Source organism: Pelophylax lessonae, assembly GCF_965119305.1.
Source record: "Pelophylax lessonae genome assembly, chromosome: 6".
NCBI classification, from domain to species: Eukaryota; Metazoa; Chordata; class Amphibia; order Anura; family Ranidae; genus Pelophylax; species Pelophylax lessonae.
Genome location: NC_138773.1, coordinates 180,754,838 through 180,778,934, shown reverse-complemented (window position 1 = coordinate 180,778,934; position 24,097 = coordinate 180,754,838). Strand labels below are relative to the sequence as shown.

Genomic DNA, 24,097 nt, shown 5'->3' with positions numbered 1-24,097 from the left:
GTAACTTTTGTTAAAAAAAAACATTGCCCCCTGGGTGATCTCTGAACATTACAAGGATTTTAACACACTTTGTTGCAGATTCCTACCTTTTGTTATTCTGTAGAAATCCCTGTGTGTTTGTTTGTATCCATGTGGAAAAATGGGAGTGGTTTCTTAATTATCAATCAGCTGTGCGCCTACAGGGCTCTAAAAAGGAAAGCTGCTGGGCCTGCATCCCTTTAGACGTGATTCCCTATTGGGAGTATCTCACCAAAAATTACATTTTTGTTGCTGTGGATGCCTAAAATCTGACTTGTATCTTAGTGTAGACATAAGCAGGAAATTATGTTTCTGGGGTGTGGTCAGTACACATTCTGTGCACAGAACACCTCCAGCGAACCATATTGCATTTTCAGAAAATTACAGCGGCTGCAGATTGGTATAGGAAAGGTAATTTTTAATAGCATTCAATTACAATATGACTTGTGTTGCAATTGTATACGCTATATTATTTTTCTTTGATTTCTTTTTTTTTCCCCCACAAAAGTGGAGTTACCTTTTAAATTGGGGATTTTAATAACCACTACACTAGATGTGCCCTCTGCTGTTCAACTTTTTTGAATACATGGAAAAAACTGTGCATGCTTTTTAGATGCAGAATACAAAAACACACTGGACTGCATCTGATGTCAACTAGCCCTAACCCTAATGTTTTCAATGTAACAGGAGTGACCTTGTTGGGATATTGGAAAACACCTTGGGGCGAAAGAAAGGGAGGGATGAGAAGGTGCGCTATTGGACCTCCATCACGATACCAGGAAAAGCACATTCTGAAAAAACAATTTTCAATCAATGTTTAACATTTTTATTAATATTTAATACAATAACATCTGTGTCTGTAAATTGGTCATCTAAATAATAATTTTACCAATTTAAAAAAATATATTTTTGTTCAAACGTCTATGTGACTTGACCACTATAAAAAGCTTTAAGAATGCTTGAAATAGATCAAAAAGCATCCTTTGTGTCTGTATTTATTTGACATGAATGAGTGTGTATGGATTGGAGAGAAAACAATCCATTGCCCAATCATTTTAAAAATGTTTATTATCAAACGATTTACAAAGATGTGTATTGCCCTGTACATTACAATTTTTTGGCAGTCATATTTCTACTCATCATCTTGAGGAATATCAGCTAGGTGAGAATAAAAAGGCCGACCGTGGATGCATCCTTTAGTTTGATCTCCAAATTGTTTTTTCATTCGACTCAAAGTGTCATACACATCATCTTTTGCTAGGGTTAAAGGTAGTTGTCTTGCCAGTCTTACAGCTTCACCCTATCAACAAAAAAGGTGTTTTAGACAAATTACATTTGTACAAGTTAGAAGACAAAGAAAACACTCAAAACAACCTAGCATGCATATGCTTAAAGAAAACATTTGAGCAAATAGATAAGTACCTAGTTTAAAGTGACTCTGTCAACAGAAAAAAAACCCCACAAAGGGCATTCCCCCTGTAAAGAAGACATCTAAGACACACCTGGGGATACAGGAGATCAACACTATTGGAAGTGTTGGTTTCTGAAGAATCTTTAGATGTTTCTCAGAAATAAAGCAGCAATCAGTGGCATAAGCACATTGGGCAGCAAGAGAGACGAGTGTTACACCTTTGTATAGTTTTTGATATATTTACAGTCACAATAAATGTGTACATGTTTATTGTTTTCATCCTAATTTTGTACAGCCAGTCTTGTGATTTACATACATATGCCACACTTCATGGGCAGTTGACACTCATTTCCAAGGTAAAGGGTCAGAGAAATGAGCACTCTGTGTCCATAACCACCTTTACCCTGCCAGGTAAAACAATTACAGTTGTATTCAAAATTATTCAACCCCACAATGCTGTAAAGGGTTTTAGGGAATTTAGTGTACATTTGTAATTGTATTCAGAATGAAATCCTACAAGGACTTCTTAAAGAACCATATGCAACTAAAATGACATCAATTGGTTTTGTAATACAGTAGTAAATGTTTATTTTGTGAATTCTTCATTGACACAATTATTCAACCCCTTAAAGACTGAAGAACAGAGGTTCATTGAAGTGTTTTCAATCAGGTATTGAAAACACCTGTGGATGTCAGGGAGCAGCAATAAAGCCTAATAAGCACCAATTAGGCAGCTTTAAAATGACTGTGATACTCAGCTCCTTCTAGACATTTAATTGTGTGGTTACAAACATGGTGAAGTCAAGAGAATGGTCCAGGAAGACAAGAGAAGAAGTGATTACTCTTCACAGGAAGGGCAATGGCTATAAGAAGATCGCAAAGATGTTAAACAAACATACCAAGAGACATCATAGGAAGCATCATTCGCAAATTCAAGGCAAAGGGCACTGTTGAAACGCTACCTGGTCGTGGCAGAAAGAAGATGCTGACTTCGACTGCTGTGCGCTACCTGAAGCGTAGAGTGGAGAAAAGTCCCTGTGTGACTGCTGAGGAACTGAGAAAAGATTTGTCAGATGTGGGTACTGAAGTTTCTGCTCAGACAATACGGCGCACACTGCGTAATGAAGGCCTCCATGCCAGAAGTCCCAGGCGTACCCCCTTGCTGTCTCCAAAGAATAAGAAGAGTCGACTGCAGTATGCCAAAAGTCATGTGGACAAACCACAGAAGTTTTGGGATAGTGTTCTGTGGACTGATGAAACAAAATTAGAACTGTTTGGGCCCATGGATCAATGCTATGTTTGGAGGAGGAAGAACAAGGCCTATGAAGAAAAGAACACCTTGCCTACTGTGAAGCATGGCGGGGGGTCAATCATGCTTTGGGGCCGTTTTGCTTCTGCAGGTACAGGGAAGCTTCAGCGTGTGCAAGGTACCATGAATTATCTTCAGTACCAGGAGATATTGGATGACAATGTGATGCAGTCCATCACAAACCTGAGGCTTTGGAGACGTTGGACCTTTCAACAGGACAATGATCCCAAGCATACCTCCAAGACCACTAGAGCATGGTTGCAGATTAAAGGCTGGAACATTTTGGAGTGGCCATCACAGTCACCAGACTTAAATCCGATTGAGAACCTCTGGTGGGACTTAAAGAAAGCAGTTGCAGTGCACAAGCCTAAGAATGTGACTGAACTGGAGGCTTTTGCCCATGATGAATGGGCGAAGATACCCGTAGATCGCTGCAAGACACTTGTGTCAAGCTATGCTTCACGTTTAAAAGCTGTTATAACTGTAAAAGGATGTTGTACTAAGATTGAATGTCACTTGGGGGTTGAATAAAACTGATAATGATGTGAGCACAGAAAAGACATTTGTGGTTATTTCATTATAAATGTTATGTTATATTTGTCTGACCTACACGTGCCTCTTTGATTTAATTGTAAGCAGGATGACTGAATAATCAAAATCAATGTCAAACTGGCCAAAACAATCAATTTCAGTGGGGGTTAAATAATTTTGAATACAACTGTATATAATCAGAAAAAAGGGTTTTGCGTCAAAGGGTTTCAGGCCTATATCAATGACATTAGTTAGAGACACATTTACGACCATTAACAAGTGCATTTGATTTGAAGCTGACCTCCATCTGACCAAGTTCAACATGTTTTGTACATTCATAGACTTGTAAGGGAATGCAAAACTCCATTGAAACAAACAAAAGCCTGTTGACACAGGCCCTCTACCTTGCATAAGTAGTAATATAACATGTTACACCCATATTCAAGGTGTAACGTAATGAATGCATCGACCCCTGCACCCCCTCCCCCCCCCCCGTGTCCCTGTGTCTGCTGCCACAATTCAAAAGACGCCCCACCCACCTGGCCGCGTCACTCATTTACAGTCCTCTGTGAATAAATAACTACAAGGTTCGCAGCGTTTGCGGCTGTCTGCTTTTAGTTTTCAATGAACTACGGTATAGCACTGTGGTAATTAGTTGAGTCTTCTTGTCAGAATGTATTGGATTACTAGTAAGAGGAACAATGACAGAAGACCTGCATGGCATTAGCGATCTGCTGATCGCTGGTGCAATGCTTTACAGGCTCCCAAAACAAAACAAAAAATGTTTGTGCATTTAAAGCGGAGTTCCGGCCACAAAATCGACATAGTCGATTTATGGGCCATCCGCTTCCTATTTGTCACCTGAAAAAGAAATGGGAAGTTACAATTTTTTTTTTTACTTACATTGTAATTGCAGAAAAAAAATACTTACCTTTCTTCCACTTCCTCCCTCGGCCGCGCGGCCCGCGCCGTCACTTCCGCTTTGCAATGATTCCTGGGAGCTGAACGCCATCGCTCCCAGGAATCAATGCGCCTGCACCGGCCCCAACGTCAGTTCTGGTTCAGGCGCGTCATACCTTGCTAAACAGCTTCTGGGCATGCCCAGAAGCTGTGCAGGGATGACGCTGCGGGCCCCGGAAGTGACAGCGGGGCTGGCGCAGTGCATCGTGGGACCGAAGAGGATGGAAGAAGACACTGAAGAGGATCGCACTGGCTTCAAGCTGCCCACACCTGAGATGGCAGCGCTGGAGAAGAAATTTTAAAAGTGAGTATTTCTTCTAAAAGGTAAGTGCGAACCGGGACAGATCACAAGCTAGCCATTGTGGAATGTACTAGCCCTGACTGTCCCGGGGGTATGTTCATTGAAATTTTTTTTTTGTGGCCGGAACTCCGCTTTAATATTTTTTGTCAAAAGGTGAACGTATCCTTTAAGAAAATGCGGTACCACTGCAGAAAATGTAGCCATTATTTTCCATTTACACCTGTGTCTTGTGCTTGGTGGAAAACATTGTGCTCTGACTTTCTCCTGCTCTCCCCTATGCTGTATGCCTCTGAATGTTTATTAACCACTTGCCGCCTGTCCACCATCAAATGATGGCCGAGCGGTGCGGTTTTCGTTCTGGGACGACATCATATGACGGTGTCCCAGAAAGTAGTCTCTCGCACACCCGGGGGGCACACAGTGCGGCAATCGTGGCCGTGCCCTGTTACTAGGACACGCCGTGACCCCGATCTTGGTAAAGAGCCAATGACATGGCACTTTACCCATGTGATCGGCTGTGTCCAATCACAGCCGGTCACATGTAAATGAGGAAGTGCCGTTTATCGGCTCTCCTCGCCTCACACTGTCAGAGTGTGTGGCGAGGAGAGCCGATCAGCGTCTCCTCCTTAAAGGGGAGCCTAGGCCAGGTAATCAGGGCACTAATCATCAGTGCCCTGATTAATGTAAAGTAAAAAAACAGTGCCCATAAGTCACCCCAACCAATGCCCATCAGTGCCCACAATCAGTGCCCACAATCAGTGCTGCCAGTCAGTGCCCGCTCATCTGTGCTGCCCATCAGTGTCCATCAGTGCCACCCGTCAGTGCCCATTTGTGCTGCCTTTCAGTGCCCATCAGTGCTGCCCGTCAGTGGCCATCAGTGCCACCTCTCATTGCCCATCAGTGCCGCCTATCAGTGCGGCCTATCCGTGCTGCCTATCAGTGCGGCATATTAGTACCTCCTCATCAGTGCCCATAAGTGCCATCTCATCAGTGCCCATAAGTGCCACCTCATCAGTGCCCATAAGTGCAGCCTATTAGTGCCGCCTCATTAGCGCACATCAGTAAAGAGAAAAATTACTTTTTTTCAAAATTTACTCACAGAAAATAAGAAAACTTTTTTTAAGAAAACGTTTTTTTTCTAAATTTTCTTTTTCCTTATTTTTTTAGTAAGAAATAAAAAACCCAGCGGTAATTAAATACCACCAAAAGAAAACTCTATCTGTGTGAAAAAAATATATAAAAAATTCATATGGGTACAGTGAAGCATGATTGCGCAATTGTCATTCAAAGTGTGACAGCGCTGAAAGCTGAAAATGGGCCTGGGCAGGAAGGAGGTGAAAGTGGCCTTTATTGAAGTGGTTAAAGAAGTGAACTACAGCCATTGCACTTTTGGTCTCAGTATTACACAAAACCACTGTCAGCAACGTCTCTAATAGACACACTTAATGGACTTCAGGCAATTTCATTAATACATTCTACTGCATCTTCTGTGCGTGCTGCAAGTGGCAGGGTGCAAGCTTAGTAAAGCTTACTAGAAGATGATTGACACTGGCCGGCGGGAGGAAGTACATAGAATGCAAAGGAAACACTAGAGTGATGTATGCAAACCAAGCAACTCCGCTGCAAGCAGCATCTGTAAGTACTTACATTGTCCACCCACCACTATTCATAAAGCCGAACGACCACTGGCATCTGTAGTCCCAGATCGGTGGCCAATGTCACCAAAGGGACCTGCTAGCTCCATTTCACTCCTTATACAGGAGTGCAGGATGGTCAAATGACTGCCATTTTTTTCTCCTGTTTAAGGGTACAAAACTTCCAATATATAATAAACTAAAGAAGCAAAGCTGCACACCGGGTAGTGGGGGAAGTATAAAATAATAAATTGTTGCATAGTGGGGCTGGGCTGTAATTACTGAACATGCAAGCTTTTTAAAGTATATTAGGCTCCTTTTGAAAGCTTTTATCTTTAAAGCCCCTCTCACGGCAAGTGTAAATTTTTGATGAGGTGGTCTCTCCACACCTGTGCAATTCCATGTTTTTACTTTCCTCTCTTCTGCTATAGAAATCCCCTACTAAAGCTTGGGTGATGCAATTCTCTAGTGTCTTTTATTCCTCGAACTACAGTGGAACAGAAAGGAATCTGCAGGTTGCAAAGGTATGCCTTGTAGAGTTACAATTAATGAGCAGGAATTTATTTTTTGGACTTTTTTGGTTTGCCCAGACAACAGCTTTAAAGGATAAGTTCACCTTTAAACAAAAAATAATAAATGCACATTTTTTTGCAGGTAAAAAAAAAAATGTGCATTTATTATTTTTTGTTTCTGGAGCCTCTAAAGCATTGCACTAGTGATCAGCAGATCGCTGGTGCTATGCAGATCTCCTGCAGACCTGTCAGTGTATCTGTGTGCCCGTACATCCTACGGGCAAGCAGATACAATCAGACAGGGAGACTCAATGAGCTACAACAGAGCTCCACAGCGCAGTGGTAGTTTGTTGAAAACTACAAGCCGACAGCGGCAAAGGCTGTCAAGACTTGTAGTTTTCCATTCATAGAGGACTGTGAATTGAGTAACATGACCAGGTGGGCGGAGCCCTGCCCGTACACTTTTTTTTTTTTTTTTTTTAACTTTGACAGCTAATGAGGGGAGAAGATCCCTGCTAGCTGTCAGAGCAGGGGACCGTGGCCAGTCCATTCATAACATGTTACACCCTGAATATGGGTGTAACATGCAACATGTTATGAATGGTGAACTTATCTTTTAATCCTTTAATAACTCAAGTTAGACTGTAAAGAGTTTCACCCAAACTTCACACTTTTCTGAACTGATATGTAATTGACCAGGTGTGTTTTTTTTTCTTTATTCTGTTGCCATGCTTTGCTGCTTGAACAGGAAAAGTAGTCAGACAAACTTTGCACAACTCCAGGGGAAAATGTAAAGAGTGCATTTCCATAAGATATTTTTTTTTTTTTTTTGTAAAATAGCAAACATAAAAACATTGTGAGGAAAGGCCATGACGAATGTGTTAATAAAGGTGAAATTCCTTGTGGTAATTGAAGCATGGCACAGAACATGCAAACACAGACGCCTGGGACAAAGGAATAACTGCAAAAAGTAATTGACCATCACTGTTCTCACCTCTAAATAATTTAAAACTTTAAGAGGTCTACAGTCACAAAGTTCTCTTAAACTTTTCTTCATCACAAAGTTTAGAATTTCCTTTAGATCAGAGATTCCATAAAAAGGCAAAATGCTGGCCATTCCTTCAATCTCAATATGGCTATCTGGAGAACCTAGAAAAAACAAGTAATTTATTATTGATGGTCTTTGACTCCTTAACAAAGCATTGCAAGCATATCCATGTTTTTTTGAGAAAGGTACCACGGTCAAATAAAGTGGTCAGATAACATTGGGAATAATCATACTTTGTTCCATTGATACTATACAGGCTCTAAGTAATAAGCAAAAATCTAAACCCAACCACTAATAGTCTTTTGTTGTTCTGCTCTAAAAGAGTAAAAAAAAATTCCAATAGAACACGTTGTAAAAAGTTACTGATATCTGCATTGCCAATACAAATCTGCTGTTCAGTTTAATGGAAAATATTTAGTTTATGCTCAATGACCTAGAGCTCTACCCTATAAGCCTAATTCACTAGAGTGGCATGTGTTATAAACTTTATATTTAGCCATATGACTATTTTTTGGTTCTCATTTCTAAAGCCTAGTACACAAGGTTAGAAAATCGGATGGAAAATACTGCTTTTGATGCGATTGTACGATAATCTGATTGTTAGTACATAGCTTTTGAGAGCTGATCACAACAGTACATCCAAAATTAACCCGAAGGGACAAACATGAAAATGTTTCTTACCACATACCAGATTGTACAATTTTTGTTTAATCAGTACAGTATTCGTCCCAAAAAATTGGAAGAGCAAGACCATGCATTCTCAGAAATGAAAGAATACATTACAACACATTACAATTCTGAAGTTGTTCTCTGTCGTACGAGAATTTTCTTAAGTTTAGTAACCTCTTCATTTTTTATATTAGACTTGCATGCAAAAAAAAAAAAAAAATGAACAATCATTCCTCTGATATTCTCATTGTGTGTAAGAGGCTTAAGAATAAAGGTTGTTAGCTTTATAGCTGTGTGTAGTTCATATTGTATGTCAACAACCCCCACTGGACAGCACTGTGGTTGTGTACATCTTCATTTACTTGTTCATTTATTTTATATCGAGGTCAATTTAAATCCACAGGGAGCGTACAGTAAATGGATGTCGTCTTGTTTCATTTATGTCTATATTTAGGTAATTAACATATTTTTTTTATACTTTTGTAATCTTTTACTAGTTTCTTCAACAATTAAAGCACCCAAAAAGTGAAGTTCCGCTTGTCTGCCTCCCCTACCATATTTGGCACTTCTTTTTTTAATAGGGGGGAGTGGGTATCTGGTTTTGGCAGTACCTGCTCCCACTTCTGACCGGATCGCGGCGGTGATCCCAGCGGAACTCTGGCACCCTCCCCCCCCTTCGCAGCCTTCTGGGGCATGTCACAGGTCAGAAAAAGTGGTGTGACCATTCAGAAAGCGCAGCCTGGCTCGCGCATATGCAGTGGTAAAAAGGCTGTAAAGCAGCAAGCAGTCACAGCTGACTTCCCAAAGTAAACAAGCCAGCGCCTGGACCCGAAGATAGCCAAAGAGTCAGCTCGGGTGAGAACAGTGCTAGATCCCTGGATAGGTAAGCGTCCTAATATTAGTAGTAACTGCGGATTTTGCGTCCTTATACACTGTAATACCACATGACATGGGTTATGAGGCAATTAGAATGTATCTCGACCTGAGCCATGAGATTCCGTTAAAACAAAAAAAGTTTATCTTGGAGCTCCTTATGTTTGTAATGGAGCACAATTACTTTTATTATGGTGGAGATTTTTATTTACAAAAAACTGGCGTGGCAATGGGGGATAAAGTTGCCCACAGCCTCGCCAATCTTTTTATGGCCCTCTGGGAGGAGCAAAACATTTATACGAATCGGGCCAAAGAATTGATTTTTTGGAGAAGGTATATTGACGATGCCTTACTACTGTGGAATGGGAATGTTGAATCACTGCATTTATTCATGGAGAACCTGAATTGTAATAACTGGGGAATACATTTTTCCTATCAGTTTAGTGACACGTCTATCAACTTCCTAGATTTGGTGATAACTAGACAAGGTTTCTCCACAAAAATGTACTTTAAGCCTACAGATAAGAATGGTTTCATCCCCCTCGACAGTTGTCACCACTCAACATGGCTTAAAGCAGTACCTAAAGGACAATTTAGGCGAATTCGCCGCAACTGTACTAATGATACAGATTTTAGAACCCAGGCGGAAGTCCTTAAAGAGAAATTTGTACAGAAAGGATATGATGTTGCGACCCTAGATGATGATATAGAAGCAGTAGGGAATTTCAGGCAAGATGAACTGGTAGTCTCTAAAGACAGAACTGGACGTAGGAATGAGCATTCTAATTTTGAGTTTGCCTTCCTGACTACCTTTTCAAATCTTTACCACTGGATTAAACAAACGCTCCAGAAACATTGGAAAGTTCTAAAGGGAGATAAAATCCTAGATCCAACTTTACCCGATAGACCTCAATTGATTTTCAAAAGATCCCAAAATCTGAAAGATCTTGTTGCTCCCAACCCGATAGAGAAACCTACAATTCCTGTCATGTTTGGTAACATGAAAGGTTTCTTTCCCTGCAAAAAATGTAGAACATGCATGGAATCCAAAACGGTGAAGACAAACACTTTTTCTTCCAACATTACAGGAAAGAGGTACAAAATCAAAAATTTAATTTCCTGCCACACGAGGGGTGTAGTGTACTTTCTAAGTTGCCACTGTGGTCTTCAATACGTAGGTAGGACCATTCGTACTTTGAATATTCGAGTTGGAGAGCATTTAACCAATATTAAAAAAGGTTTTGGAGGCCATAGTGTGTCACAACACTTTGCTAAATTCCATCATAAAAATCCTGCGAATCTCCAAGTGATTGCTATAGAGAAATATGTTCCGCACTGGAGAGATAGTAACCTTAAGAGGACAATATCCAAAAGAGAAACATTTTGGATACATAACTTGGAAAAGTTATTGACCATTGGGTCTCAATATCGACTGGGACATTAATGACCATATAAACAATTGTTAAATATTTACCTTCTCCAAATTATATCATACAATTTTCATATACCATTCCAGTTTCTCCATTACATCTCCAGTAATTTTAATACATGTATATTTAATATCTTATTAGGTGTAAATTTACACCCATTTATACACCCATGTATAATTGATCAGTAATTATCATGCTCCTATATGTTTTTTAACATTTATAATAACACATTGCATAAATCTTTTAATTTATTTTAAAAAAATGTAATTTATTTATCTATGATCTTCCTTATATGTTTTTATATATGTGTGCATATTACACATATAGTTTTTGGGACTCTAATACAGTGCCTTGCGAAAGTATTCGGCCCCCTTGAACTTTTCGACCTTTTGCCACATTTCAGGCTTCAAACCTAAAGATATAAAACTGTAATTTTTTTGTGAAGAATCAACAAGTGGGACACAATCATGAAGTGGAACGAAATTTATTGGATATTTCAAACTTTGTTAACAAATAAAAAACTGAAAAATTGGGCGTGCAAAATTATTCAGCCCCTTTACTTTCAGTACAGCAAACTCTCCCCAGAAGTTCAGTGAGGATCTCTGAATGATCCAATGTTGACTTAAATGACTAATGATGATAAATAGAATCCACCTGTGTGTAATCAAGTCTCCGTATAAATGCACCTGCACTGTGATGGTCTCAGAGGTCCTTTAAAGTGCAGAGAGCATCATGAAGAACAAGGAACACACCAGGCAGGTCCGAGATACTGTTGTAGAGAAGTTTCAAGCCTGATTTGGATACAAAAAGATTTCCCAAGCTTTAAACATCCCAAGGAGCACTGTGCAAGCGATAATATTGAAATGGAAGGAGTATCAGACCACTGCAAATCTACGTAGACCTGGCCGTTCCTCTAAACTTTCAGCTTATACAAGGAGAAGACTGATCAGAGATGCAGCCAAAAGGCCCATGATCACTCTGGATGAACTGCAGAGATCTACAGCTGAGGTGGGAGACTCTGTCCATAGGACAACAATCAGTCGTATACTGCACAAATCTGGCCTTTATGGAAGAGTGGTAAGAAGAAAGCCATTTCTTAAAGATATCCATAAAAAGTGTCGTTTAAAGTTTGCCACAAGCCACCTGGGAGACACACCAAACATGTGGAAGAAGGTGCTCTGGTCAGATGAAACCAAAATCTAACTTTTTGGCAACAATGCAAAACGTTATGTTTGGCGTAAAAGCAACACAGCTCATCACCCTGAACACACCATCCCCACTGTCAAACATGGTGGTGGCAGCATCATGGTTTGGGCCTGCTTTTCTTCAGCAGGGACAGGGAAGATGGTTAAAACTGATGGGAAGATGGATAGAGCAAAAATACAGGACCATTCTGGAAGAAAATCTGATGGAGTCTGCAAAAGACCTGAGACTGGGATGGAGATTTGTCTTCCAACAAGACAATGATCCAAAACATAAAGCAAAATCTACAATGGAATGGTTCACAAATAAACATATCCAGGTGTTAGAATGGCCAAGTCAAAGTCCAGACCTGAATCCAATTGAGAATCTGTGGAAAGAACTGAAAACTGCTGTTCACAAACGCTCTCCATCCAACCTCACTGAGCTCAAGCTGTTTTGCAAGGAGGAATGGGCAAAAATTTCAGTCTCTCGATGTGCAACACTGATAGAGACATACCCCAAGCAACTTACAGCTGTAATCGCAGCAAAAGGTGGCGCTACAAAGTATTAACTTAAGGGGGCGGAATAATTTTGCACGCCCAATTTTTCCGTTTTTTTATTTGTTAAAAAAGTTTGAAATTTCCAATAAATTTTGTTCCACTTTATGATTGTGTCCCACTTGTTGATTCTTCACAAAAAATTACAGTTTTATATCTTTATGTTTGAAGCCTGAAATGTGGCAAAAGGTCGAAAAGTTCAAGGGGGGCCGAATACTTTTGCAAGGCACTGTATATACATAAGATTATGTTTGGTATATCTTGAGTCCCTCGTTATACCCTTCGCACTTCCAAGCATCAGGCAGCATTGTTTTTAATTATTTTCAAGATTAAAGTTTTTTTAGATTTAATCAGAATAACAGGTATTTTTTCCGATAATTAATTTACCGTTTATGAGATTAAATACCTCATGGGATTTGGTTGCCTTATTTGTAACCATTATTTAAACATAATATCACCCCCGACATAGTTTTATTATTGTTGTTTTACAATACAAGTCCAGTCTGGGTTTTTGCTGCTTTGGAGGAATCAAACACCATAGGAAATTGACTGTCTGTTTTTGTTCCGGGTGTTGTAATCTAAGAGGAAGTGAACCCTGCTGGAGGTATACGATGTACTTCTGGTTCGGGTTCCGGGCATCTCCCTTGTGATGCCGGAACCGCACTATTGAATTTGTAATAAATATGCAGGTGGTGACGGCATCTGGTAAGAGTCCTATTCGCACTTTTCCACGAGGTGAAAGATTGGGCTGTGGGAAGACTGCTTGCTGCACTATATTTGTCTGTGTCACCTTTAAGACGTATGCTAAATAAATAGCTGGTAAGGGTACCATCGCCTCACTTCCAATCTTTCAAACCAATATTGCACCTTTTTTCCATTTGCACCTTATTAATAAGAAGATTCATTTGCACGTTTTGCACAAATTTGTGGACTCTTTTCTGGGACTTGATTTATATATCATTCACCATATATTGTTCACTTTATCCCATCACTGTATTTTCTGTGTATTTTTGCATACATAGTGCATTTATATTTTTGTTGTGTACCATTTATATTATTATTTTAATAATTTTGATCTAGTGCATTTCCTTTGGAAATTACATGTTTGATTTTATTACATATATCAAGCGCACCCTATACACCATTTCCAATTCATTCACTCCACACAGGTTGGAGTTTCGGTTGCTGCTGATAACACATTTACTTGTTTGCGCACCTTTATTCTTTTATATTATATTAAAAGTCGGCAGCTACAGTATTTGTAGCTGCTGACTTTTAATTTTTTTTTTTCAGGGTGGAAAACCGCTTAAAGACTAATGTGCAAACTGATGTAACTTGAATCAGTATTCATCAGTTTTTTCTTAGCAAAAAATGTGACTAAGCTGATGACATCCGTCCATTTATAACTGCCTGTCCATAAAAATACATAGTCATTCAGTCTGAATCCATCAGAAAAACTGACAGATGAATCCAGGCTAAATGCTTAAGTGAAAGGGCACTTGCTTGCTAGGCATTTAGTGCTGATGCATGGGGCTCTGATGTTTAGCTGCAGACAGAGGGCACAGGTGCATCGTTCAGCTCCGCTGCAGGCAGCTATCAAGTCTATGAAAGGCTGACAAGCTGCTGCAGCTGGATGGTGAACCTAGTGGTAATTCTGTTTAAGGCAGTATGTGCCCAGAAACGAATACCCAGAATGCAGATTTCTTGCATTCCTGGCATTCGTTCCTGGGTGCAAACTGCTTTAAACAGAAGTAAAACTAGGTGGACTGTCCAGCCAGAGCAGCTGTCAGATTCTAAGAGCTATACAGGCTGCCTGCAGTGGGGCTGAACAGCGCACATGTGTGCCCACCGCTCACCACTTAATGTCAGAGCCTCATGCACTGGGGGTAAACGCCAGCGTTCATGGGACTTGGGTCCTTTTATATGAGTGTCATCAGTTCAGTCACGTTCTTTGCTAGGAAGAAACGGATAAAAGGGATTGTAAAGTCTCGTTTTTTTGTTTTTTTTTAAACAACAAACATGTTATACTTACCTGCTCTGTTGCAGTAGATTTTCACAGAGCAGCCCAGATCCCCCGCTTCTCATGTCCCTCTTTGCAGCTCATGGCCCCTCCCTTCAGTCGAGTGCCCCCACAGCAAGCAGCTTGCTAAGGGGGCACCCGAGCTGCAGCCCTGTCTGTCCATTCAGACACAGAGCTGCTGTTGGGCCCTGCCCCCTCTCTCTCCCGATTGGCTGCCTGACTTTGATTGACAGCCATGGGAGCCAATGTCGCCACTGCTGTGTCTCAGCCAATCAGGAGGGAGAGTCCCGGACGGCCGAGGGACTCGTGGATATTGTTGGACAGAGATCGGTTTCAGGTAAGTACTAGGGCGTGCTGGGGGGGGGGGGGACTGCTGCACACACAAGGTTTTTTTATCTTAATGCATAGAATGCATTAAGATAAAAAAAACCTTCTGTCTTGACAACTCCTTGAATATTGATTCAGGTTACATCGGTTTGCACATCTGTTTTTAACGTCTGTTTTTTTGTTTAAGTTGCTCAAGAAACTAGTCATAAGTGACAAAAACAATGTTTCTTGCCCAAAATCAGAATGAGTGTAAATGGGCAACATCCGTTTATGTGCATAAATCCAAAAAAGGGTACAGACCTTTTCCATTTTTTTTTCTTTGGACATAAACTTATTTGGAAGTAAATGGATGTAAACAGGCATACTGTATGTCTGTTTACATCTGCCTGCCCAAAGATATATATTGTTATTCAATCTGGATCTGTATAAAAAACGGACAGATGAATCCAGACTAAATGCCTGTGTGAAAGGGCCCTTATGCTGGTAGCAGAGCTGAATGTATTAAGAGCCAAAGCCCAGGACACATCTTAAGACTAACTGCTCTAAGGTTAGCCATATAATAAGCAATTTTATTTCCTTCAACCATGGGTTGAAGGAAAGAGATTTGCTCTATCCCCCCATCAACACAGTCAGTGTGTATGGGGGAATTCCTCCCACTGCACTATTGTATTCTGACAGCTGGAGGTTTCCCTGCCATCATAATACAATAGTCCGAAAAAAAATGAAATTTGTCTGATTTCAGCCGAGCTTCGACCCGTCTATGGCCGGCTTTATTCAGCTTTATTTGCCATGCAGCCTACATTTTAAAGTCTACAACAGATCAGTGCTTGTGAATAAAGTCACATGTATAAACGTTATCCAAGATAATTAGATAACCAGCTACATAAGATGGGAAACCGTATGTTTATAACTATAAGCAGACAGATTCTCTGAGCATTCTTTTGTGCATTGGTGTACAACTACTCTCCCTAGGTATTACCCCACTTGCCTGGGTAACTCAGACATTAAAATTGTAAATCAAAAATAACCTACAATTACTGAATCAGGCTGGTGTGTCTGCCCACCATGTAAAGTCTGTGGGCAGCAAATAACTCCAGTCAAGACTTTTTTTTGTGGGTAGACAAAGAACGGCTTAGAACCTGTCAGTTTTTACTGTTTTTTTTATTTTATTTTTTTTTCGAAACATGGAATTAAAATGATCAGAGTACCACATACCTGGTATCATTTTAATTAGAAACCCATTAGAGGTGAGTCTAGCGTCTGAAAAATAAATGTGTCCATTTGGTTTTGGAGAGTCCTTTTGCATTCCTAAAAGAACTGAGAGGTAACCAGTTTCTCCAAACAACCTAAGTGGAAAAGAAAAGAAAATTAAATTGCTACATTTAATATTTTCAACTTCGAAAAAAAACTGTGTAAAAAAAGAAATTAATATTCTGGTCAATGGAATTCATTAACACTCAAACGCTAAATGCATAATATGCACTACACGGCTTTAGGCGCGTTTTTTAATTAGCTTTTCTCCTGACAGGAGTTCTGGCATTCGGAGGAGCAAAGCAAATGACCTAAAGCTAGATGAATGCTTTAGAAAAGCTTTCTGTTAAAAATGCTTTTCTGGCTAGTGTTTAAAAGATAAAGCTCATGTGAACTAAAGCAAGCCACAGAATAGACAATTTTCTTTCCTTCAACTACATTCAATCACTTAATTCCCCCATCAACACAGTCTCTGTTGATGGGGAAATCCCTCCCACTGCACTCTTGTATTCTGACAGTGAGAAGCCCCCCCCCTGCCCCCCATCAGAATATATTGATTGCCGCCAGCAGTGATCGCACAATAAAAATCAGACAGGCTGGTTGTACTGACAATCATTAGATTGACTTTAACAAAACCAGCCTGCCCACAGATGAATCAAAATTCAAATTTCCATGCATCAATGGCCGCCATAGGCATATGAAAAATGATGATGAATATTAATTATTTAAATTCTTAGTGAATCTATAAATGGCATGCAAAGAACAAAACACAAGGAAATATGGAAACCGATGAGTTTGTCTAAAATTAAATTTGTATTCTAACTGTAAGCTTTACTACTTGTAGCATTCATATAGACCAATTACATTTAACGTTGCAGTTTACCTATGTGTTAATACAATTGGACAGTCCAAAGTCTCCATGGGAATTTTATAATTGTCCACAAGTCGTTTATACAACAACATTTCTTCCATTCTGTACGGATTCATCAATGTTACTGTTTTTTTAGATGCCAAAACCCAAGCACCAGGAAAGTTCAATTTATTTATTAAGCTAAATTCTGTATCCTGCATTTCTTTCCTCGAAAGCCTGCAAAGCTTCTGTTTTAGGCTGCTCAGGCTAAAAGCTATTTGGATAGTATTAACAGCAGGTGCTGATGTTTTCTTTTCAATTTGTGACTTAAACAAAGTATCCAGTATTTGTTGATTGGAGAGTGCCGTTTTCCGTTTGATCTTTTGAGCAGTGCTTTCACCTGAAACCTGCCTCGGTCTTTTCTCGGTCTCTTTTGGCTTTTGCATATTCTTTTCTGTAGCTTTTGCAGTCTGCAGCCTATACCGCTGCAGGTCCTTGGCGGCTTTTTCCTCATACCTGCACACAAAAAAGATAAGTGATGTTCTGACATGAAAGACCTAGAGTAAATCACTGTTTTAATCTTTGTTTAATGAGTTAAATTAACCTTTGTAAATCCAGTTTGAAATAAAAATTATATAAAGTATAAATGTACTTTTCCTTTTTTAAAGTGAACTTATGAGGACATAAATATGGGTGCCCCTCTCGCAAGTTTTGCTTTCAAAGATGTAGGCTCCAGAGTGGTTACCCTGACCCTGTCGTCTATGTTATGAGTAACTGATCTGAAACTCGCAAGCAACCAGAGGACTCCAAGCTTATTTTTTTTTTTTTCCATAGCTTCACAAGATCACCAACCCACTAGCTGGGAAAGTGAAGGCCAAGATGATAGTCCTAGAGCAGGGTTTCTCAACCAGGGTTCCTCCTGAGGTTGCTAGGGGTTCCTTGAGCAATGGGCAATTCCTGCCTCTCAGATAAGTTTCCAATGACACCATTGTTCCTTTTAGCTATCTGTAAGGGTGTAATTCTTCCCAATGATGACAAGAGTAAGGAGCATTCTTCCCACTGACTGTCACACTAATGTGTCATGAGTTGTACATTTTTAATTTTTAGCAGGGGTTTCCCAAGACCAGAAATTTATTTCAAGGGTTCCTCTGTGTTTAAGAGGTTGAGAAAGGCTGTCCTACAGCCTTCACTAGTTTGCACTAATATGCAATACGGGGGAAGCCGTCCATGCCAGGAGAACTCCGTGATTATTGACAGCCGCTAGCAATAACCACGCGTAAAATCCGGTAGGCCGGTTGTACTCAAGTTGATCGGTCAATCAATCAATCAACTTGGGTACATTCAGCCTGCCCATACATACTTCAAATCTTGGCAGGTCATTTCACACTTGTGTAGGCAGTGAAAACTTGGCTGGAGGAGGTAAACCGACTGCAACTAGGTCAGGAGTGTTAAAGAGATTGAGAAAATGTACCTTTAGTGAAGATATGCTTAAGCCTGGTACACACTATATGTGTTTTTCAGTTCAAGCCAGCGGGTTGAATGAAAAATTTTTTTTAGCTCCGGTCGGAGCTTCTGTAGTAACGATCCAACGTTAGTACAGCAATCTCCCCTGCTGAACTATTGTGTTCTGATAGAGGGATGGCCCCCCTGCAAGAAAACTCTGATCAGCGCTCTCAGCCATTGGCTGAGAGCGCTGATCGGCTGTTGGTTTTCCAGCATGCTTGTCTGATAGAAGCCGGCCAAATGGCTGGCTTCTGTCGGACCGGCTGGCATACACATGGTGAATCATGTAAATGAAGAAGAAAGTGGCACTTCCAGACCCAGGAACTTGGAAACTTGAGTTTATTTCTTCAAATCATAGGTACAACATCAGACAAGACTGCAAGACAGACTGGACAGCAGACGCGTTTCACACCTTGTGCTTATTCAATGAATAAGCACAAGGTGTGAAACGCGTCTGCTGTCCAGTCTGTCTTGCAGTCTTGTCTGATGTTGTACCTATGATTTGAAGAAATAAACTCAAGTTTCCAAGTTCCTGGGTCTGGAAGTGCCACTTTCTTCTTCATTTACATGGATTTCTCAGGTCACGGACCTTGGTGAGCACCCATTCCTACAGGACTGCCACAGCTGCTCGGGATCTATCTGGCTCAGCTGAATGTTTTCAGAGCGGTGATTTGTTTCATTTTGGTTTCATACACACGGTGAATGTCATGCTGAATGTCGGCCGATTTTTTTTTAACTTGCCGATATCGCCTGGCGTTTGGCCCGTGGTTTTAACTCTTTAAGGCCCAACTTAGGACAATTAAGAAATTACAATAAACTTCCAGCAGGTGCTAAAAAAGGAAAAAAAGAAAAAAGAAAAAACAGTTTAGGCCACTATACACATTTTTAATCCAGAGCTGTCCCATACAGTTGTATTTTTTTTGCCCAAGGTGTTTAAGGCTGAATGATGCCCCTAGCATCATACAACTTTGCAGACTAATAATGAATAATGTAAGGGCAGTGTGTCATCCACCCTCCCATGAGAGCAGTGATAGTGTCCCTGTATTATCTGCATGCCCACTGCCATAAGAAGATCAGGAGGAAAAAAGGGCACTATGTGTCATGTGACTGACATGAATACATTCAAAAAGGTAACTATAGAAAAAAGCAAAACATTTTAGCGGGGTTGCATCAGGGGGAGCTCTGTGGAGCAGGAGACTGAACTTGGAATAGACCTTTAATGTTCAAATTCTGACAAGGTGTACAGGCATTGCTTCCTATGGTAAAGTTTTTAGCTAGGATTTGCTTTACAGAAGTAATAATGAGTTAAAGTGGTTCCAAGGGTAGAAGATTTATTTTTTACTTTAATGCATTCTTTGCATCAAGGTAAAATTGGGATTTTTGACTTACGGTAAAATCCATTTCTCTGATGTTTATTGACGGACACAGCTTCTGGTATTCTTAACCATTGGGTTATACTGCCCCCTACAGGAGTAGGACACTAGGCAGAAAAACATTCTGGCTACACACATGGGAAGTCCCAGGGGGTATACTCCCTCTCTCTGCTATAGCCACTCAGTTTTGTTACAAGCAGTGTCAGGAGAATTATAACTCCACAGAGGGGTAGGTGCTGTGTCCGTCAATAAACATCAAAGAAATGGATTTTACGGTAAGTCAAAAATCCCATTTTCTCTTGTGTTCATTGACGAACACAGCTTCTGGTATTCTTAACAATTGGGACGTCCCAAAGCAATGTTAAACATGAGGGATGGGAAGCAGCAAACAATTCCTAAGGCTAAACATTAGCCAACCAGGCAACAGGGGCTCAACCAAACAACTGGAGCCCACCTGAAAAAAACAATACACCCTCAAAGAGGATCAGGTCCTCTTAAACACTTTACCACCGGAGGATTTTGCTGTCCTACGTCCAGGCCACTTTTTGCGATTGCGACTTTAACTGACAATTGCGCGGTCATGCAACACCGTACCCAAACTAAATGTATGTCCTTTTTTTTTCCACAAACAGAGCTTTCTTTTGGTGGTATTTGATTACCTGTGCAATTTTCATTTTTTGCGCTATTAATAAAAAAAAGCGAAAATTTTGAAAAAATAACAATATTTTTCTACTTTGACAGTTAAAAAATATCCAATATATTCAATTTTTGTCATATATTTAGGCCAAAATGTATTTAGCTACATGTCTTTGACAAAAAAATTCTCAATGAGCGTATTTTTAACCGCTTTAAGACCAGAAGATTTTACCCCATTCCTGTCCAGGCCATATTTTGCGATTCGGCACTGGGTTAATTTACTGGACAATTACGCGGTCGTGCGATGCTGTACCCAAATTGAATTGATGTCCTTTTTTCCCCACAAATAGAGCTTTCTTTTGGTGGTATTTGATCACCAAATACTTTTTACTTTTTGCGCTATAAACAAAAAAAGAGCGACAATTTTGTAAAAAAAAACTATGGGAAATTTGTCATTTTTATTGTTTTTTTTTAACTAGTAATGGCGGCGATCTGCGATTTTTTTTGCGGGACTGCGACATTGCGGCAGACAGATCGGACCCTTGACTGACATTTTTGACACTTTTGGGGGTACCAGTGACATTACTATAGTAATCAGTGCTATAAATATGCACTGTTACTGTAAAAATGACACTGGCAGGGAAGGGGTTAACTTTATTGGAGAGGGAGGGGTTAATGTATGCCTGGTGCTTACTAACGTGTGTGGGGGGAGGGGACTGAGTGACACAGGCACAGATCACAGGTTCAGCTATGCTGAATCCTGAAATCTGTCACTGTTTGTCACTTAGGAGATCCACACTCGATCCCAGACGATCGGGGAAGAGCAGCGATGATCACCGCTGCTCCTCCCCTGGCCCAACTCCCGCTGTGATTGAATACAGCGGGAGCGCGCCGCCCACAAGCGGAGGAGTCCAGCGTAGGTCTACGTCGCTGGACGATATCGAGCCACTTTGCCGCAGTAAGTCGGTCGGCAAGAGGTTAAACAGCAGCCTGCAAAATCTTGCGGCCAAAGGAAGCATCTGCAGATGCCAACACATCCACTTTATAAGACTTTGTAAAAAGTGCACCGATGACTAGATGGCTGCCTTGCAAACCTGCGTCACTGACGCCTGATGACGGAAGGCCCAGGAGGCACTAAGCAGCCTAGTAGAGTGCGCCTTGACAGGGAAAGGAGGAACCTGACGCCTGATGGAATAGGCTGAACCAACGCCCCTCTGATCCATCTAGAAATGGTCCTAGAGGAAGCGGATAACCCTTTACGAGCTCCATCCAAGAGCACAAATAGAGAGTCTGACTTCCTGAAAGACTCCGTAGCTGCCAGGTAAACCCTAATTGCCCTGACCACATCCAAGGTGTGCAAGACAATTTCCTTTGGCTGTTTAAGCCTGGGAAACAGGGAAGGCAACACAATGTCTTCATTCTAATGAAAATCAGAGACCAACTTAGGAAGGAATGACAGACAGGGGTGAAGCACCACATCCCTGTGAATCACCAGATAAGGTGAATGACAGGATAACGCCTTCAGATTCGACACCCTGCACGCACAGGTTAATAACCACCAAAAAGGCCACCTTCTGGGACAGCGTAAGCAGGGGAAACTCCCAAAGATTCTACAAGGGAGACTGCTGGAGAACCGAAAGTACCAAATTGAGGTCCCAAGGCGGCAAAGGAGACCACACTGGAGGGACGAAGTGCTGAACACCTTGAAGAGAGGTATGCATCTGAGCTGTAGCCAAGGGTTGTTGGAAGAAGACCGTCAAGGCCGACACCTGGCCCTTGATAGTACTCAAGGCCAACTTCTGTTCAACCCCCCGTTAAACGAAGGTCAAGATCCGAGCCACCGAAAAAGAGCGAGGAAGAACCCCAAGGGATTCACACCACGCAATGTACATCTTCCACCTACGATGGTAGATCTTCTAAGAAGGTTTCCTAACTTTGAACAGTGTAGGAATCTTCAGACAATCCCCTATCCTTCAGCACCTGGCCTTCAACAGCCAACCCGTCAAAACCAGCGACTGTAAAGCAGGCTGGGGGGACAACCAAAATTTAGAGGGGCTGGGGGGGAAGGGGGGCTGTCGACCAGGAGGAACACTGTGACTCGGGCAAAAGGCCAGCTCGTATGCACCCTTGCGAGACATTTAACTCGCAGGCCAGCCCCCGTCCGGTGGGGCTACGTCACAGCCGACCTAGCGCAGAGCTAAGGCCAGCGCGCGTTCGATGGCCAGACTGGGGGGACCCTCTGGATTTTATAAAAATTATCCAGTCGGTCATCCAGTCCGGTAGTTGACTGCAAATAACAAAGACAGAAAAAAATTCCATTTAAAAAGGAAAAGATTGCCAGGACTAGGTCCTTACTCCTGACTACGCAGAAAAAAACTGAGTGGCTATAGCAGAAAAGGGGAGTATACCCCCTGGGACTGCCCATAGGTGTAGCCAGAATTTTTTCCTGCCTAGTGTCCTTCTCCTGTAGGGGGCAATATAAACCAATGGTTAAGAATACCAGATGCTGTGTCCGTCAATGAACGAAAGAGAAAAAAACCTTCTGCTTGCAACCCCCCACACCCCCCCGACACCCCCTTACACATACCTGGAGCCCGATCTTGGTCCAGCACTGTGCCCAAGAGCAGCCGCTCTCTCTCTCCTCACTGGACAGAGAGGCAGCAGTCACAGCCAGTGAGCATAGAGTGCCGCTCGGGATTGAGCCTGCACGAGTGCCTCCTTAGCAAGCGGCTTGATAGGGGGAGGAGCCAGAAGAGGCAGCAGGGGACCCGAGAAGAGGAGGATCGGGGCTGCTCTGTGCAAAACCACTGACCAGAGCAGGTAAGTATAACATGTTTGTTATTAAAAATAAAAAAATAGATGCAACCACTTTAAAACTCAATGTTGCATCAAGATATACAAAAGAAAAAAGTATATATTTTGCGGTTTAGTGACAAGATTTTCATCATGGCTGTCCAGCAGTTTTGTTCTGTCATGCTCCATTCAAGGATACAAATTAACTATCAGCCTAGACTACAACTACTTCTGAACTATGCTACACATTGTGCAAAGAGCAGACTTTTCAAATCATTGCAGAACAATCAGAGATATCTTTCAGCCTCCTAACATGGGGAGACTCATTTTTCTGTGACCCGCTGTGCTTTGTTCCATGACTTTGTGTATAATGTTATTGTGCATCAGATAAGCTGAATTCCTATATCTTTGTTTTTTTTTTTTATACTTTACAGAAATTCAAATATTTGGGTCCAGTGCGTTGCTTTGAAAATAAGCATATCTAATGTATCCTGCATTGCTATGCCAGTGGCTGGGTAATGACATCCTATATTATCAGGGAGGTCTCTAAAAATTATACCCAAGCCAGAGGAAGCCAGATATTGTATGCATGCTAGGATCAGCCAATATATTGTTATTCGTGATAAATATTTGCTTTCTTCAGGTACAAGTATGTACTATTCCATAAATAATGAGAACAGTGAAAATGGCAGCCATCCACCAAATAATACATTTAAATCATGTTTTCCCCAAGCCTTGTAACTATACTACTATACTAACTATAACTTACAAACAATACATAGGGTTTCACTAAATAGATATAATTACACATGGGAATATCCATGGAAATGTGCTTAAAGATGTTTTCCATTGTACACCAAAAATGTCAAATTGTTTCTTTTACTGTGTTGAGGAAACCTAGGCAGTATA

General features: G+C 41.1%; 1 protein-coding gene across 4 annotated transcripts in view; it reads right to left on the bottom strand.

Annotated features, from left to right (window-relative positions):
- Positions 1-1,124: 1,124 nt before the first annotated feature.
- Positions 1,125-24,097, bottom strand: part of PMS1 (PMS1 homolog 1, mismatch repair system component) — a 160,763-nt gene continuing 137,790 nt past the window's right edge. For all 4 annotated transcript variants that reach the window (XM_082260227.1, XM_082260228.1, XM_082260229.1 and 1 more), the window contains exons 10-13: positions 16,917-17,399; positions 15,998-16,128; positions 7,671-7,825; positions 1,125-1,318 (exon numbers count right to left, since the gene is read on the bottom strand). In XM_082260227.1, the coding sequence (XP_082116353.1) occupies positions 1,151-1,318; positions 7,671-7,825; positions 15,998-16,128; positions 16,917-17,399 (937 nt within the window). In that variant the 3' untranslated portion in view covers positions 1,125-1,150. The remainder of the gene's footprint in view (positions 1,319-7,670; positions 7,826-15,997; positions 16,129-16,916; positions 17,400-24,097) is intronic.